The sequence below is a fragment of the Rhinatrema bivittatum genome, chromosome 2, assembly GCF_901001135.1.
Source record: "Rhinatrema bivittatum chromosome 2, aRhiBiv1.1, whole genome shotgun sequence".
NCBI lineage: Eukaryota > Metazoa > Chordata > Amphibia > Gymnophiona > Rhinatrematidae > Rhinatrema > Rhinatrema bivittatum.
In genome coordinates this window covers 794300919-794318062 of record NC_042616.1, presented here as the reverse complement: position 1 = coordinate 794318062, position 17144 = coordinate 794300919, and the positions used below count along the sequence as shown (strand labels likewise).

The 17144-nt window shown below is 40.7% G+C and overlaps 1 protein-coding gene across 23 annotated transcripts in view; it reads left to right on the top strand.

Annotated features, from left to right (window-relative positions):
• The window catches only part of PTK2 (protein tyrosine kinase 2), a 1447287-nt gene that overhangs the window by 739308 nt on the left and 690835 nt on the right, over positions 1 to 17144 (top strand). For 13 of the 23 annotated variants that reach the window (XM_029592091.1, XM_029592099.1, XM_029592089.1 and 10 more), the window contains one exon: positions 15252 to 15335. The exons of the other annotated variants lie outside the window; for them this stretch is intronic. In XM_029592091.1, the coding sequence (XP_029447951.1) occupies positions 15252 to 15335 (84 nt within the window). The remainder of the gene's footprint in view (positions 1 to 15251; positions 15336 to 17144) is intronic. 23 annotated transcript variants of the gene reach the window in all.

The window sequence follows — 17144 nt, the reverse complement described above, 5'->3', positions numbered from 1 at the left end:
CTGTTCATCAGTTGTTTTGTAACATTTATTAGTATAGTTTTACAGTTATTTCTGAGTGGTGATCTATAGCAGCTTGGCTTGCTCTGTTTTCCTAATAGGAGGTGTATTAGTGTTTAGGGCCTGGTTAAATATTTGTAGTGTTGCCTTTTCATAGATAGGGTTGTTACTGTTTGAGTGTGTTCCATAATACAGGTTTAACTTTGTGCGGGTTAGTTTGTGTGCATTATTGTTAGGTGCTATATTTCTCTTTCCATTTCTCTAGGTTTGCACTGCATGCAGAGTGACTGTTTTGGTTTTCCATTCCAATTTGTCTCCATATTTATAATTTGTGGTCTTTCTGTTCTTGGTGAAGGTCAGTTCTGGGTGTGTGACCAAGGTGAGGTATTTTACTAGCATGTAGGCATTTGTATCAATCTTATTTGTTGTGTTTTCTCAATAAGACATGCATTAGTGGTAAATTAGTCTTTTCATAAGGAGAGGTATTGTGCCTGCCAGTAAAGAGAGTTTGTTTTGCTTTTACTGAGATGTCATCAGAACCAGAATATCTTTTTTTGTATGGTGAATTGTACAGGTAATGCCCTAGTTCTGCTCTGCACCCATTGTGGGGGGTTGAGGGGGTTCCTGAGGATGCAGAATGTATATTTACATTTTGCCTCGTCACATGTTCAGCATGTCACGCATATGAGAACCATCTGTCAGGTGTGCCCCGGACAAAAAAAAAGGTTAAGAACCACTGGCCTAATGAATCAATCAATGTTTTAGACCTTATTAACAACTATTTTAAAACAGTAGTAATGAATCAATTGGAATGCTATCCAAACTTTTGCATATGCTATATTATTTTCAATCTGTTAAAATAATCAAAAATTTCAGAAATATGTAACTTTTTTCCAAAAGCTCACTGGTGTCCAATTTCCTGATATTTCTCTATTTTTTTCTATAAGCACTGAGAAGAAAAGAAAAAAGACCTCTGTTAGTGCTGGTGCTATCTGAGGGTTTTCTCTTCTATTTGGGACAGTGCTATCTGTTTTAGAGATATTTCATTAGGATCTAATTTAGAGAGTAGTGAGATATTTCCAAGTCCTTTTATAATAAGCTTAGAGAAAAACAAATCAAATAAAATAGTAAAATATTAGGAAATTGGATACCAGTAAGATTTTGGAATAGAAGCTACTTTGATTATTTCACTGCAAAAATGGCTTTGGTTGTGTGTAACTTTGTACCATGGAGAGGTTGTATCAGCTTCTGTTCACTTAGAAATTCATTGAAATATACAATTTTACCAGGAATGCCCAAACTTTTGCTCTCTTGTCTATAGTCCTTGATAACCATCACTGTTTTCTCTGGCTCTCACTATGACTAGTCTGTCAAACCCTAATCCATAATGAAATAATGAAAGTTGCAGAATAAGTGGAATGCTTACAAATTATATCTTTTGGGAATCCACCAAATTTGTAAATAAATAAAATATCATAAGGATTCTATTCCGTCCTAGATCTAGGGCTTAGAAAAAATTCCTAAAGAGAGAAAAGTTCAAGATGGAGATATGATAGAGGTCTACAAAATCATGAAAGGACTTGAACAGGTAAATGTGAAATGGTTATTTACTCTTTTTTGTATAATACAGAGACTAGGGGGCACTCCATGAAGTTAGCAATTAGCACATGTTAAACAAATCAGAAAAAATTCTTTTTCACTTAATGCACAATTTGGAATTCGTTCCCAGAAGATGTGGTTATGGCAGCTAGTGTAGCTGGGTTTAAAAAAGATTTGGATAAGTTCCTGAAGAAGTCCATAAACTGCTGTTAATTAATAGGGAATAACTACTGCTTATTGCTGGCATTAGTAGCATGGGATCTATTTAATGTTTGGGTACTTGCCAGGAACTTGTGACTTGGATCGGTCACTGTTGGAGACAGGATACTGGGCTTGATGGACCTTTGGTCTGACCAGTATGGCATATCTTATGTTCTTATGATTTGCCTGGGTACTTTAATTCCATTTCACTTTCTGTACTCAGTGGACCCAAAGATACTTAAACCCATATAGAGGTATATCCTGTTCACAGTACTTCTGATACCAGATGTCTAGCCATAGTAGTTGCATAAGTTTGCAAACTGTTTAAATATTTCCTTTTCAGGACAATTGTCTGGTTAGGAGTACATCTCAGGAAACTGCAAATAAATCAATGAGCTAAACCAGCTAGGTGCTGGAGTTGCTAGGGTTAATTTTAAAATACCCCAAATCTCATTTGAGTCCATATCCTCAATTGGAATTTATAGGAGCTCTGCTAGACATGACTGGCGAGAGCCTTCCTTACTTGCCACAGAAAATATCACTTTTGTCTGTACTGAAATAAATAAAAATGTTGACAGACGTTAGTGGGAAACATGTTGAGATTACTAGGCATCAATGCATTAACATTTCATATCCCTCCCATGACATATCTCCGTATGACAGATATTCCATGGACCCCAAGATATCAGTGACTGCAGGCCACTCAGGATCTGTGGGAGAGAGTCCAAATCACTCAACAGCTCAGGGACAGTTTGTTCTGGTGACTAATTCATTTAAATCTAACCAGATGTATTACCTTCCAAGTTTATCAAAATCAAATTATCCTTATGACAGATGCTGCCAACCTGAGCTGGAGAGCCCATATAGAAGAACTTCATACCCGAGGTCCCTGATCTGCTCAAGGAAAATGTTGCCACGTAAATTTCCTCAAGCTCTGAGTGTTTTTGAATGCTCTTAAGGTTTTTAGAAATAAGTCAACCAAATTGTGCTTGATCAATCAGCTAGTTACATTATACCTGATCAAGCAGGGAGCAACTGATTCATCCCTTTTGTGTAAACAAACTGTCAGAATCTGGAACTGGGCTATCTCTAATGGGTGGAACCTAATGTAATAACAAAGAAGAATGTCATAGCAAGCAGACTTAGACAGATCTGGTCTCTGGAAAAAAAAGAGGTGGTGAACATATTTGGCAAGTGGGCCACACCCATTATAGATCTCTTTGTGACTTATCTGAACAAGAAGGTTCTGAACTTCTGTCCAGAAAAGTATCGATGGGCAAACTAGCCTTAAAAGCCTTTTCCTTAATTTGAGGAAAAGATCTTCAGTATACATTCCAATTCTAGTCTCAAAGATTACAACAACTTAAAGGAACACATGAAACCATGATACTTATAGCTGTTTTTTGCCCAAGACACATTTGGTTCCTTAAAGCTTTTTTATTTAGAGAAGCATTTTCTGATCAGAGAATGTCATTGCTTAAAAGGGATTTTAAATTGTATGTTTTGTGTTTTCTCTGTTTTATAATTGTTTTATATTGAATAGGGAATCCGTTCTGTTTGGAGATGTACATCAGGGAACCAGTTCAATTGGCAAATTGCCCCACCACTGATATAATGTACCGTATTTTCCGGGTATAAGACGACCCCCAACTTTTCCAGTTAAAATATAGAGTTTGGAATATACTCGCCATATAAGACTACCCCTTTTGCCCAGCACCGGCCAATCGGGGAGCGAGGGAACGGAGAATGAACATTTTTACAGCATCCGGTGGGGGGGAGGGAGTGACTCGAGCGAAGGCACGCTGCCCGATTGGTCGGTGCTGGGCACCAGAGGTGCCCAGCACCGACCAATCTAAATAAAAAAGCGTCCGGAGGTGAGGGTGAGTGACTCGGGGAGCAAGAGCGCATCGGCCAATCGGGGAGTGAGGGAACGGAGAATGAACTTTTTTTTTTTGTAGAAAATAATGAACATTTTTACAGCATCCGGTGAGGGGAGGGAGTGACTCAAGGAGCGAAGCCGCACTGCCCGATTGCCGAAGCAAGCCCCTTTTGCCTAGCTCCGGCCAATCAGGGAGCGAGGGAGTGGAGAATGAACTTTTTTACAGCATCCGGTGGGGGGGAGGGAGTGACTCGAGCGAAGGCACGCTGCCCGATTGGTCAGTGCTGGGCAAAAGGGGCTTGCCAAAGCAAGCCCCTTTTGCCCAGCATCGGCCAATCGGGGAGCGGAGAATGAACATTTTACAGCATCCGGGGGGAGTGACTCGAGGAGCGAGGGCGCGAAGAATCAATTTCTACGGCGTCCGGAGGTGAGGGTGAGTGACTCGGGGAGCAAGAGTGCATTGGCCAATCGGGGAGCGAGGGCGCGGGGAATCCACCAGACGCTGTAAATTTGGATTACTGGCGCATAGGACACACTCCTTATTTTTCACATTTTCAGGGGAAAAAAGTGCGTCCTATGCGCCGGCAAATATACGCCCTATAAGACGACACCCGGCATATAAGACAACCCCCGACTTTTGAGAAGATTTTCAGGGGTTAAAAACTCGTCTTATACGCCGGAAAATACAGTATGTTTTTTCATCCCTACACAACCTGGCTGTCGAGAGGGAAAAAATTCATTCTTTTGGTTTATCTGTTGGAGTATCTCATGTCATTCTGGCTTCTAAGAAAGACTCAACTAGAATTTCTTATGGTTTCAAGTGAAAGAGGTTTACCATCTAGTATAAGGGCAGAGCCTTTGATCCTTTCTTTTGCCCCACACAAAAACTGCTTGAATACCTTCTACATCTTTCAGAATCTGGTTTGAAGACATAACATAAGATTTGCCAAAGGTTCATCAAGCCTAGAATCCTGTTTCTAATAGTGGCCAAGCGAGGTCACAACTACCTGGCAGGATCCCAAGGGGTAGATAGATTTCAAGCTGCTTATCCCAAGAATAAACAGTAGATTTCTGCAACTCCTTCTTAATATTGGTTAATGGACTTTTTCTCCAGGAACTTGTCCAAATATTTTTTAAATGCCGCTACATTAATACTTTCACCACATCCTCCCGCAACAAATTTCAGAGCTTAATTATTCTTTGAGTAAAAAAATATTTTATTAGTTTTAAATGTATTACCTAGTAACTTCATTGTGTATTCCCTGCTCTTTGTACTTTTCGAAAGAGTAAACTGATTGTTTACTCATTCCATTCCACTCATTTTATAGACCTCTATCTTATCTCTCCTCAGCCTTCTCTTTTCCAAGCTGAAGAGTCCTAACCTCTTTAGCCTCTCAGATAAAATATAACGTTTAACATACAATTTTTAACATTTAACATAAAGAATTTAGCAAAAAAATATATTTATAAATGATCTGGAAAGGGGTATGATGAGTGAGGTGATCAGATTTGCCGATGAGATAAAATAATGCAGAGTAGTTAAATCTCAAGCAGATTGTGGTGAATTGCAGGAGGACCTTGTGAGACTGAAAGATTGGGCTTCCAAATGGCAGATGAAATTTAACATGGACAAGTGCAAAAACCTACAAATCCCCCTCCTCTACATACCCCCTGGACTCCTCCAACACAATCTTTCTCCCCTGATCGAAACCATAACTACCTACATCAACATGCAGGATCCAGCCATCATACTGGGGGATTTCAATCTCCACATCAACACTACCCCCGTGTCTCCTACCTGCGAACTCCTACTCACCACCATGTCCGCCATTGAATTCACCCAAATCATCAACACCTCACCCAAAAATCAGGTCATACCCTTGACCTAATCTTCACCAACAACAAAATATCCAACATTCTCCCACCCACGACCACTGCAACACCTTGGTCTGACCACAACCTCATCCAAACCAAGTTTCAACTTCAACTCCCCCTCATGAAGCCAGGCAATCACACCATCGAATTCATCAAACCCTGCTCCAGTGACGACCTCGCTGATCTACTACCCGAAGCCTTAAAGACCCTCAACAAAAATGACGCCAACTCTGCCACCAACTCTTGGATATCCATCAACTCAAGGCCAGGGCTTCTCTCTCCCCACCCGGGGAGACCTCGGCGATGACAAACGCGGCGGAAATCGTAAGCGCAGACTCTTCTTCTTTTAACCTAAAAGAAAACACCGCACCGCGCCGAAAACGCGAGCCCCGCCCACCGATCCAGCTCCTCCAATAGGAGCCAGCCCTTTGAGGGGCTTTAAATTTGTATCCAGCCGGCGCCATTTCCTCTTCTTCGCCAGAGCTCCGATCGGGGAAGGCCTGCGCTGTCGGCGCCGAGCCCCGCCGGGGGAAGGCCAGGGCTTCTCTCTCCCCACCCGGGGAGACCTCGGCGACGACAAACGCGGCGGAAATCGTAAGCGCAGACTCTTCTTCTTTTAACCTAAAAGAAAACGCCGCGCCGAAAACGTGAGCCCCGCCCACCGATCCAGCTCCTCCAATAGGAGCCAGCCCTTTGAGGGGCTTTACATTTGTATCCAGCCAGGCGCCGCAAGCGCCGAAGGAGCGCGACAAAGGGGCCTGCCCCTTTGTGTGCCCCTTAGTGTAGCCCCGCAGGACAGCCCTTATATTGAATTTGGAAACTGCTCAACCCTTCCGGTTCTCAATGCCGGTCAACCTCCCCACCCCACTTCTTTGCATCTTTGCAGTCTCTCTCACCAACTGGGATCCGCTGTATCCTGGCACAAGTCTCCTTACATCCCTACGTCCTGCTCCTATACTACAGATCATCCAGAGAAAGTGTACTACCGCACTCAGCACTCAACCAGCATCAGACTACAACCGCCCAGCACTCAGCATTCAACCAGCATCAGACTACAACCGCCCAGCACTCAGCATTCAACCAGCATCAGACTACAACCGCCCAGCACTCAGCATTCAACCAGCATCAGACAATCCTTGCCTCCAGACCCAAACAAGTGCATCTCAGACTAAACCTCCTCCAGAATTCCACTCATCATGCAAACTTACAACATCCCAATCATCCACAACCAAAGGAGAACCCCTTCAACTAACTCCACCAACGTCATACAAAAAAGAATTATCCCTATCATGACATCACCAATGAACCAACATCTAGGCCTCACGCTACTCTCAGTAACCCTCTTCAATGCACAATCATTAACTAAGAAGACACATATTCTCAATGATTACCTCTTGGATTCCAACCCAGACATCTGTGCCATCACAGAAACCTGGTTAAAAAACTCGGACATTGCCTTAACCAACCAACTACCTATCCAGACATATGACATCTTCACCTTCCATAGACTCAAAAAAAGAGGAGGCGGACTTCTTCTAGCCACCAAGAAAGAACTCAGACTGAACGCACACTCAATCAAGACAGAGTCCAAATTGGAATTGGGTCTAGTCAAGTCTAAACATCTACAAATTCTGTTAGTATACGCTCCCCCGGGAGTTCTAGAAACGGACCCCTCACCTCTCATAGAATCCATTGTGAAATATATTAACTCAGACCTTCCAACAATGATTTTGGGTGATTTCAACCTCCATACAAACGTAACACCTCGCTCTGCGAACTGCGAAGCCCTCCTCACCACCCTCGGCGCTATGGGATTCACGCAGACCATCAACAGCCCCACACATAAAGCTGGACACACTCTGGATCTAATATTCATCAATTCTAACTTCACTTGCACAACAGAACCCACCTGTACCCCTATCCCTTGGTCAGATCATTTCCTGATAGAATCCTCCTTCTCCACACTCAAACAGACACACCCCTCTCGACACCTTTCTTCCATCCAATTCAGGAAATCGTGTCCATCTGATATACTCAGCGATCAGCTCTCCAAAGAACTCTCTAACTTAGACCTAGCTAACCCCGATTCAGCCCTATACTCCTGGCAAAAGATTACAGAAGCAGTCGCAAACAAATGGTGCCCAATAGTCTCCAAATCAATCAACCCAACAAAAAAGGGAAATCAACCCTGGTTCAACACGGAACTTAAACAGATGAAACAGGACTTACGCCATAAAGAAAATAGATGGCGAAAAACCCCTAACTCATCTACCCTTTCAACATACAAGGGATTCTTACATCACTACAGGACCGCCATTCTACAGAAAAAAAAGGAATACTATTCAAACAAAATACACCATTTCCAGTATGATGCCCAGGCCCTATTCGCTTATGTAACACAAATTACTAAATCTACCCCCCCACCTATTCCGGACGAACAAGCTCTTTCCAAGGCTAATGAGCTCGCCTCATTCTTTCAACAGAAGATCTTAAATACCCTCGCCCTCCTTCCTCCTAATACAACACCTCTCAAGTTAGGCGAGAATCCAAATTCTCTTACTAGACCCAAATTTGACAGTTTCGAAACAATCTCCACCAAAGAGATTGAATCCCTTCTAAAAAGTCAGAAACCATCCAGCCATCCGGCTGATAACATCCCATCGAGACTCCTGCTTCTCATCCCAAACGCGATCTCAGGACCTCTGACCAGTATCATAAACAGCCTCCTAACCCTTGGAAGCTACCCAGACAGTCTAAAAACCGCCTCACTCAAGCCCCTCCTCAAGAAACACAACTTAGACCCTAATGTACTAGCTAATTTCAGACCCATCTCAAACCTCCCTTTTGTTGCCAAACTAACAGAGAAACTGGTAAACACCCAGCTTTCTGAATACCTAGAAGACCATAAGATCCTATACCCTTCACAATATGGTTTCCGAAAATCACACAACACGGAAACCCTCCTCATCTCACTCACAGACCATATTATTATGGGGTTAGACAAAGGACACTCCTTTCTATTAGTCCTGTTAGACATCTCGGCGGCATTTGACACCGTCAACCATTCCATATTGCTGGATCGCCTAACAGATATCGGCATCTCCGGATCTGCCCACAACTGGTTCAAGTCCTTCCTCAGCAATAGGACTTTTAAAGTCAAAATCAACAATAAAGAGTCACCCCTAACAAAATCAACTCTTGGTGTACCACAAGGATCCTCCTTATCTCCAACCCTCTTTAGCATATACCTCCTCCCCCTCTGCCAACTGTTAACAGACCTCAACCTTATTCATTATCTGTACGCAGACGACGTACAGATCCTAATCCCCATAACAGAATCCATCTCAAAAGCGCTCACCCATTGGAATAAATGCCTTCTATCCATCACTAATCTACTCAACAGCTTAAACCTGGTACTCAACGCCTCTAAGACAGAGCTTCTCCACATCTCCTCAAATGAAAACAATATCTCCCCTCCATCACCACACAATTCTCTCTTTACCTGTAAGCAGGTTAGAGACCTTGGGGTAATTCTAGACAATCGTCTAAATCTAAAGAAAACGGTCAATACTACCTCTAAAGACTGCTTCTACAGACTACAGATCCTAAAACGTCTTAAACCACTCTTATTCTTCCATGACTTCAGGACAGTCCTCCAAGCGCTTCTGTTCGCCAAAATAGACTACTGCAGTGCCCTCTTCCTAGGCCTCCCCAAATCCACTACCAAACCACTGCAGATGATACAAAATGCGGCAGCGAGATTGCTGACCAGTACCAGCCGCGGCGAACACATCTCACCCATCCTCAGGAACCTACATTGGTTACCAGTGAACTTCAGAATTCTATACAAATCAATCACCATAATTCACAAAACCATCCATCACCAACTTCAACTCGACCTGGAAATCCCACTCAAACTCCATTCCTCTAACAGACCAACTAGAGATATTCACAAAGGCACTCTGAAATATCCCCCCACTAAAGCCTCACGCCTCTCTACGACCAAAGACAGAGCTTTTTCGATAGCGGGCCCATCTATCTGGAATAGCATCCCTTCAAATCTCAGACTGGAGCCATGCCTTTTAACCTTCAGAAAAAGACTTAAAACCTGGCTCTTTCACCAAGCCTTCGCCGATCCACCAGACAATCACTAGTTGTCCTTCACTCTGACCCGGTCTGGCATGTATTCTCACGAACATTGGACTCCGACACTTCCAGGCTAAAGCACCTTTTAAGCTTTTAACCCGTACGCTCCATGGTGACACTTTATATTTATTTCCTGCCTTATCTTCTTTCCAGCTTGTTGATTGTAACTTTGACTTATTCCTGCCCATTGTTATCTTTCGTTTACTTGAATTGTTACTTCAGTTATACCATTGTTAAATGTAAACCGATCCGATATGGTTATTTACTATGAAGGTCGGTATAAAAAACTGTTAAATAAAATAAATAAATAAACTCTGATATAGCCATGTCAAAATGCCCCACCATAAGAAAAGTAATCAAAACATCAACAAAGCACAAAACCCCATGGTACACCCCCAAACTAAAAAACACAAAGCAAACCCTGAAACAAACAGAAAAAAAAATGGAGAAGAACCCCAACACCAGAACTGAAAGACAAAAACAGAACATTACTTCACATATACTCAACAGACCTTAACAGAGCAAAACGGAACTTCTATACCAAAAAGATCCACGAATATCAATTCAACCCTAGGACACTTTTCTCCTACGTCACAGACCTAACCAACCCAAACCAGAATGATACAACCCACGACATCCCCACCATCTCCAGTGAAAACCTAGCACATTTCTTCAAAGACAAAGTCACCAACATCATCGCCAACATGACATACCAGAACTACCCTCACACAGCTCCACGTGGTCACAATTTGAACCTATTGCATCAATAGAAATTGAAACCATCATTCAAAAGACTAAACCCGCCTCCCATCCACTAGACCCCATACCCATCAAAACCTTAAAACTCATCATCAAGCTTATCACCAAATCCATAACCAATATCATCAACTTATCACTTGAACAAGGAGTCTTCCCCGACAAACTCAAAAACGCAGTAGTCAAACCTATTCTCAAAAACCGCAACTCGACAAATCTGATCCAGCAAACTACAGACCAGTCTCCAACCTCCCTTTCTTAGCCAAGATCCTCGAAAAAAGTCTACAATCAACTCACGGATCAACTCGAAACCCAAAACATCCTACTACCTGCACAACATGGTTTCAGGAAACTATTCAGCACTGAAACGCTCCTTCTCACCCTCTCTGACACCATCCTTAGAGGTCTTGACTATGGCCAATCCTACCTCTTGATACTCCTTGACATATCCGCAGCCTTCGACACCATCAATCACAAAACACTTCTAATCAGACTCAAAGAAATTGGACTGCGAGACACTACAATCAAATGGTTCGAGTTATATCTCACAAACAGAACTTTCAACATAAAGACAAATACTTCAGAATCAACCCAGATACCCCTTACACATGGCGGCCCACAGGAATCATCCCTATCCTCCACCTTATTTAACATATACCTCCTATCACTTTGCAAAGTCCTCTCAGAATCAGACCTCACATACTTTGTATACGCCGATGACTACAAATTTTACTCCCCATAAACAAAACCATCAAATATCCCCTAAATATCTGGAACCAACTCAGCATGAAAATAATTCAAATTCTCTCACAACTATCACTCTGCCTTAACCAAAACAAGACTGAAATCCTACATATATCTAACAACCACTCCTCACCCCTCCTCAACAAATACACCCCTAAACACATGGAGTCTCAACTTACACATGCTACAAAAAACCTTGGGGTGACTATTGACAACGAACTCAACTTCAGACATCACATCTCCAACATGATCAAGGATGGATTCTTTAAACTACAAACCCTGAAAAAACTCAAACCCCTTCTTCATGCCTAAGACTATCGAACAGTCCTCCAAACAATAATCTTTTCCAAACTCAACTACTGCAATACTATACCCCTCGGCCTCCCGAAACCATCATCAGACCTCTTCAGGTACTACAAAACACCGCCGCGAGATCCATCACAAACATCAAAAAATGCGACCACATCACCCCCACCCTCAACTACATTGGCTACCCATCAGCCAAAGAATTCAATATAAAACCCTCACCCTCATCCATAAAAAAATAAACAACAATAAGATGAACTGGTTAAACTCTGCCATACTCTCATACACTCCACGCAGAAACCTCAGATCTCTGGACTCTGGGCTCCTCACCATTCCCAATTCCAAAACAGCGCACCTCACCTCTACCCAAAAACGAGCGATATCTGTAGCCAGCCCCACGCTATGGAACTCCCTCCCACCCCCTCCTTAGAAATGAACCTTCCACTCAAATCTTCAAAAAACACCTCAAAACTTGGCTCTTCCGAAAAGCCTTCCCACCAGAAACGTAGCCCCCCTGCCCAGGCCCCCTCCCCTGCTCTGAAATGAATCTTCCCCAGTCCTCAGTCAACTTCCTGGTGGTTCCCCCTTGTAAATTAATTGTACATATCTAATCCTCTATGCTACCCCATCCCTCCCTCTATCTTCTTCAGCTCACATGTTAAATGTTATCCCTCCAAGTTACTATGTCTTTTAACCTTCTAAGGTACTATGTAAATCTATCTCTATAAACTATTATTCCAGTTACAATATCACAATATAAATCTATCTTTCTAAATTATTACTTTTATTATCTTATCTTTATTATCTTTCTAAATTAAGTTACAATGTTACAATGTAAAATAAGCAGCCTCTGCCTTATTTATGTTCAGTTACATATAAACCGATGTGATATTTTGATCGAATGTCGGTATATAAAAACAAACAAATAAATAAATATAGGGAAAAATAACCCTTGCTGTACTTACAAAATGGTAGGTTCTATCTTAGAAGTTACCTCCCAGAAAAGAGACTAGGTGTCATAGTGGATAATACACTGAAATCATCGGCTCAGTGTGCTGGGGCAATCAAAAAAGCAAACAGAATGTTAGGAATTATTAGGAAGGGAATAGAAAGTAAAACAGAGGATGTTATAGTGTCTCTGTATTGCTGGATGGTGAGACTGCACCTTGAATACTTTGTGCAGTTCTGGTCACCACACCTCAAAAAGGATATAGCTGCACTGCAGAAAGTAAGGGGAATGGAATGTCTGCCCTTTGAGGAAAGGCTAAAGATGTTAGGGCCATTCAGTTTGGGGAATAGACTGAAGGGGGGATATGATAAAGTCTACAAAATCATGAAAGGACTTGAACAAGTTAATGTAAATCGGTTATTTACTCTCTCAGATAATAGAAGGTCCAGGGGGCACTCCGTGAAGTTAGCAAGTAGCTCATTTAAAACAAATCAAAGAAAATTCTTTTTCACTCAGCGCATAGTTCGGTTCTGGAATTCATTGCCAGAGGATGTAGTTACAGCAGTTAGTGTAACTGGGTTTAAAAAAGGTTTGGATATGTTCCTAGAGGAAAAAATCCATAAACTGCTATTACGGTAATTAATGAGCAATAGTAGCTTGTAATCTATCTAATGTTTGGGTACTTGCCAGGTACTTGTGAATTGGATTGGCCACTGTTGGAAACAGGATACTGGACTTGATGGACCCTTGGTCTGACCCAGTATGGCATATCTTATATTCTTATGTTCCTTTTGTTGATAAAGGCACTCTTATCCTAGCCCTATTTAAAATAAGTCTTCTTTTCCAATTGTTAGAATAAGTCTTCTTTTACAATTGTTAAAATAAGTCTTCATCTCCAATTGTTCCAAGTTCGTCGCCCCTGTTGTTTGTAACTTTTTCTCAAAATGTTTAACTGGTTTTTCCCTTGTTCGATGTAAACCGGTACGATAAGACATTGTCTTGAGTATCGGTATAGTAAAAGTCAGTAAATAAATAAAGCGAGGAACTTAGGCATTATCGTGGATGCTATCTCCCATTAAACCACAAATCAAGGACACGGTTAAAAAAGCTTATTTCAAACTTTGAATTATATGAAAAATCAAGCCATATTTTAAGGCTACTGACTTCAGAACTGTTTTACAGTCATTGGTAATTAATGGGTTAGATTGTATTTTACTTCATCTTGGACTGCCTCATTACGCAATTAAAGCATTACAAGTAATTCAAAATTCTGTATCCTGTATCCTGACAGGAATAGCTAAACATGAACACATTTCACCAATACTGTTCTGGCACTGGCTCCCTGTGGCATGGAAAATTCATTTCAGGGTTTTGATGCTTGCATATAAAGCGCTCAGTGAAGAAGCTCCTCTTTGCATTAGCACTCCACTACAGATCTATCGCCCCACTAGGGCAATGCGCTCTGCTGACAAACTTCTCTTGGATGTTCTAACTACTCACGAAATAAGACTTTTTGAATCAAGAGAATCTTCCAGACTATCGGGCCAATACAGTAAAACCCGCGGGAGCGCCCACTCTTCCAACGTGCGCCCAGGTCACTCTCCTGGGCGCACGATCAAGTATTTAAATGAGGGCCCACAGTAAAAAGAGGCGCTAAGGACACTAGCGCGTCCCTAGCACCTCCTTTTTGACAGGAGCGGCGGCTGTCAGCGGGTTTGACAGCCGACGCTCAATTTTTCCAGCGTCAGTTCTTGAGCCCGCTGACAGCCACGGGTTCGGAAAACAGATACCGGCATAATTGAGCGTCCGTCTTCCGGGCTGCGGGCACATTAAAATTTTTTTTTTTTTTTTTAAATTTTTGGGGCTTCTGACTTAATATTGCTTGCTATGATATTAAGTCGAAGGGTGCTTTTCTGTACACTTTCCCAGTGCTGGCAGAAATTAACGCCTGCCCAAAGGCAGGCGTTAATTTCTGAAAGTAAAATTTGCGGCTTGGCTGCACATTTTACTTTCTGTATCGTGCAGGAATAACTAATAGGGCCATCAACATGCATTTGCATGTTGCGGGTGCTATTAGTTTCAGGGGAGTTGGCCTCGTGTTTTCGACATGCTATTACCCCTTACTGTATAAGGGGTAAAAATAGTGCGTCGAAAACGCGCGGCCAAACGTGGGCTATCAGTGCGCTCCACTGGAGCGCACTGTACTGTATCGGCCTGTATCTAAGGAAAGAAACCTCTACAAAAACTGTTAGAAAACAGCTTAAAGCTTACTTATTTGCAGAGGCTTTCAGGATGCTGTATTGATTTTATTATTTTATAATTTCAGCACAGTATTTTTTAATCAGTATTATTGTAATTTCAGCACAGTATTATTTTCTATTTCTTTTTATTTGCTTGTGTCTTAATTCTGTTTTATATGCTGTTTTTTATTTTACTGGTGTTTTATATATTTAATTATGAATGTTTTTATGTAAGCCACTTTGGACCTAGTGGTATTTAAATTTTAAAATAACGAAATCTATGAACAGGATTTTGGACAAAGATGAATTACAAACGCATTGAATGTAGTGGGGACATGTCCACTTGCTCACACTGTTACACAGTGTGAACTTAATAGGTATTGTAGCAAGCACTTTTATAAGTACTACAATTCATGACAATTCTTTCCATTTAAAACATAATTTAAGTAAAAGCAGCATTTTCTATCTTTAATTGTATCTCTTAACCATTATTTTGATCTGTTTTCTTTTCAGATAAACTTTCATTTATTTTCTCTCTTTTTCTTTTTTCTGTATAAAGGAGTCAGTCACTGTCCACCTAAAGCAAAGAAAGCTAGGCGCTTTCTCCCTTTCGTCTTCTGTTCACATGAGCCATCAGCTAAGGGTACTGCACTGTTTGTATGGGTTGCCTCACTAAACCACAACACAGTTTTCAAATTAACTTCAGTATTAGATAACAGAAATCCAAGAGTAGTCAAACTAACATTTTACTGCAATTTTTGACTAAATCTATACCATAGGCCAAAAGATATTGCTATTGGTTTTGTTACTATTTTAAAATATGCTTTTTGCATGCTATAATAATTAAGCGATATGGTCATGAAATTTAAGGAGAAGACAGGAATGCTATGTTCAGAAGCACATGAATGAAATGAGTTGGTGCTCTGTTCAGCTACCACTGAATAGTTGTCCACATCACTTATGTTACTTATTGGTGCACTCTATTTGGCATTCTTAGCCAAGAATTGAATCTGTATACAAGCCGAACTGTCCTTTGACCATTATAGGTAGTCACTTTTGAAGAGGGTTTAAGATTGTTTGGCAGTGGTATGTGGGGAAACTTGCATTGGAGCTGCACTAGTAAGTGAATAGAAGACTTTAGTTCTCAGTATCATTGGTCACTTTTCTCAAAACTTTTATAAGGATATTTTTAGCCTGCTTGTTCAGGCTCCTGTGCAGTAGCCTAAATAGAATTTTAATCAGTCTGATTTGCTATTTTATTTTAGTAGTATGGGGAGCTCTAGCCTTTAAGCTGATCAGCTAATAGCATTGTTCAGCAGGTTTAAGGTTAGGGAAGCAGTTCTAAGACTTTTGTATGGCAACTTATTTTACTACTTCTAGGCCCTCAGACCAGTCATGCTAAAAAAAACTCACTTATAATATTGTTCTAAATTACTTATCATTGCATTGTCTATTCAATCTTGTATTTTCATATTCTTGAACCCCTGGTGTAGCATGCCAATAAGTAAAATAGAATGGAAATTATAAATATGAACTGAAAGTGTGGAAATTCTGCATTGATTATCACATATTGTATTTAATAGATGTATTTCATGAAATTAAGCATATTCCCAGTTCTGTCTCATTTTTTTAAAGTAGGGGTAAGAGTGCATTTTGTTGCTTGATTTGTAGATAAAGCAAATATTTCTGCAGTTCCTTTTCTATTGGCTTGTTGCATTACTTATGTAAAGCAAGCTTTAATTCTCCTTACTTTTATTCATATAATAAGTACGGTAATGTTTATACCTTAAGACATTATTTTAAAAGATGTGTTAATGTCTATAAATTTGTAACTCTTGGAAGGGACTTAGATGACTCAGTTGATTGATATGAGTATACAAATCTTTTTATTACTAGTTCAGATCAAACTCAGGTAAGTAGTTACTGAATATTTACAAAAGCCATTTTTGTAGCACTGTAAAATGTTAAGTCTTTAGTCTAATTGTCAGGTGTCCACATTGTTCAAATTATCATGGCAATTGGAAAAAGTTTGCTGTTTCAGCAGAGATATGGAATTGAACTAGCATAGACACTGAATTACCCTTTTTATCCTAGATGTGGTCTTTAATGAAGATAATAAAAGCACATTAAGAGAATTGTGGAGAAAGCTTGTCTAGTGCCCAAGTTGTATCTGTTCTCTGGATAAATTAAGGATTTTTGTCTTCAGTGATATTATATCAGCTTTCACAAGCACTAAGCAATATCTAGAAATTTGTATTAATTGTTAAGCAATATTTTATTTTTTACAAGCATTGACCCTGCATACTTTATTTTATTTCCCCTTTTAAAGCAGAAAATGGGTCATCCAGACTAGTTTGTTTTCCCTTTGTAAAATTTTACATTGTCTTGATACTTTAGTTAATGTAGATTTATTAGATGGATATAATTTTAAATTTCATATATTCTGATAGGA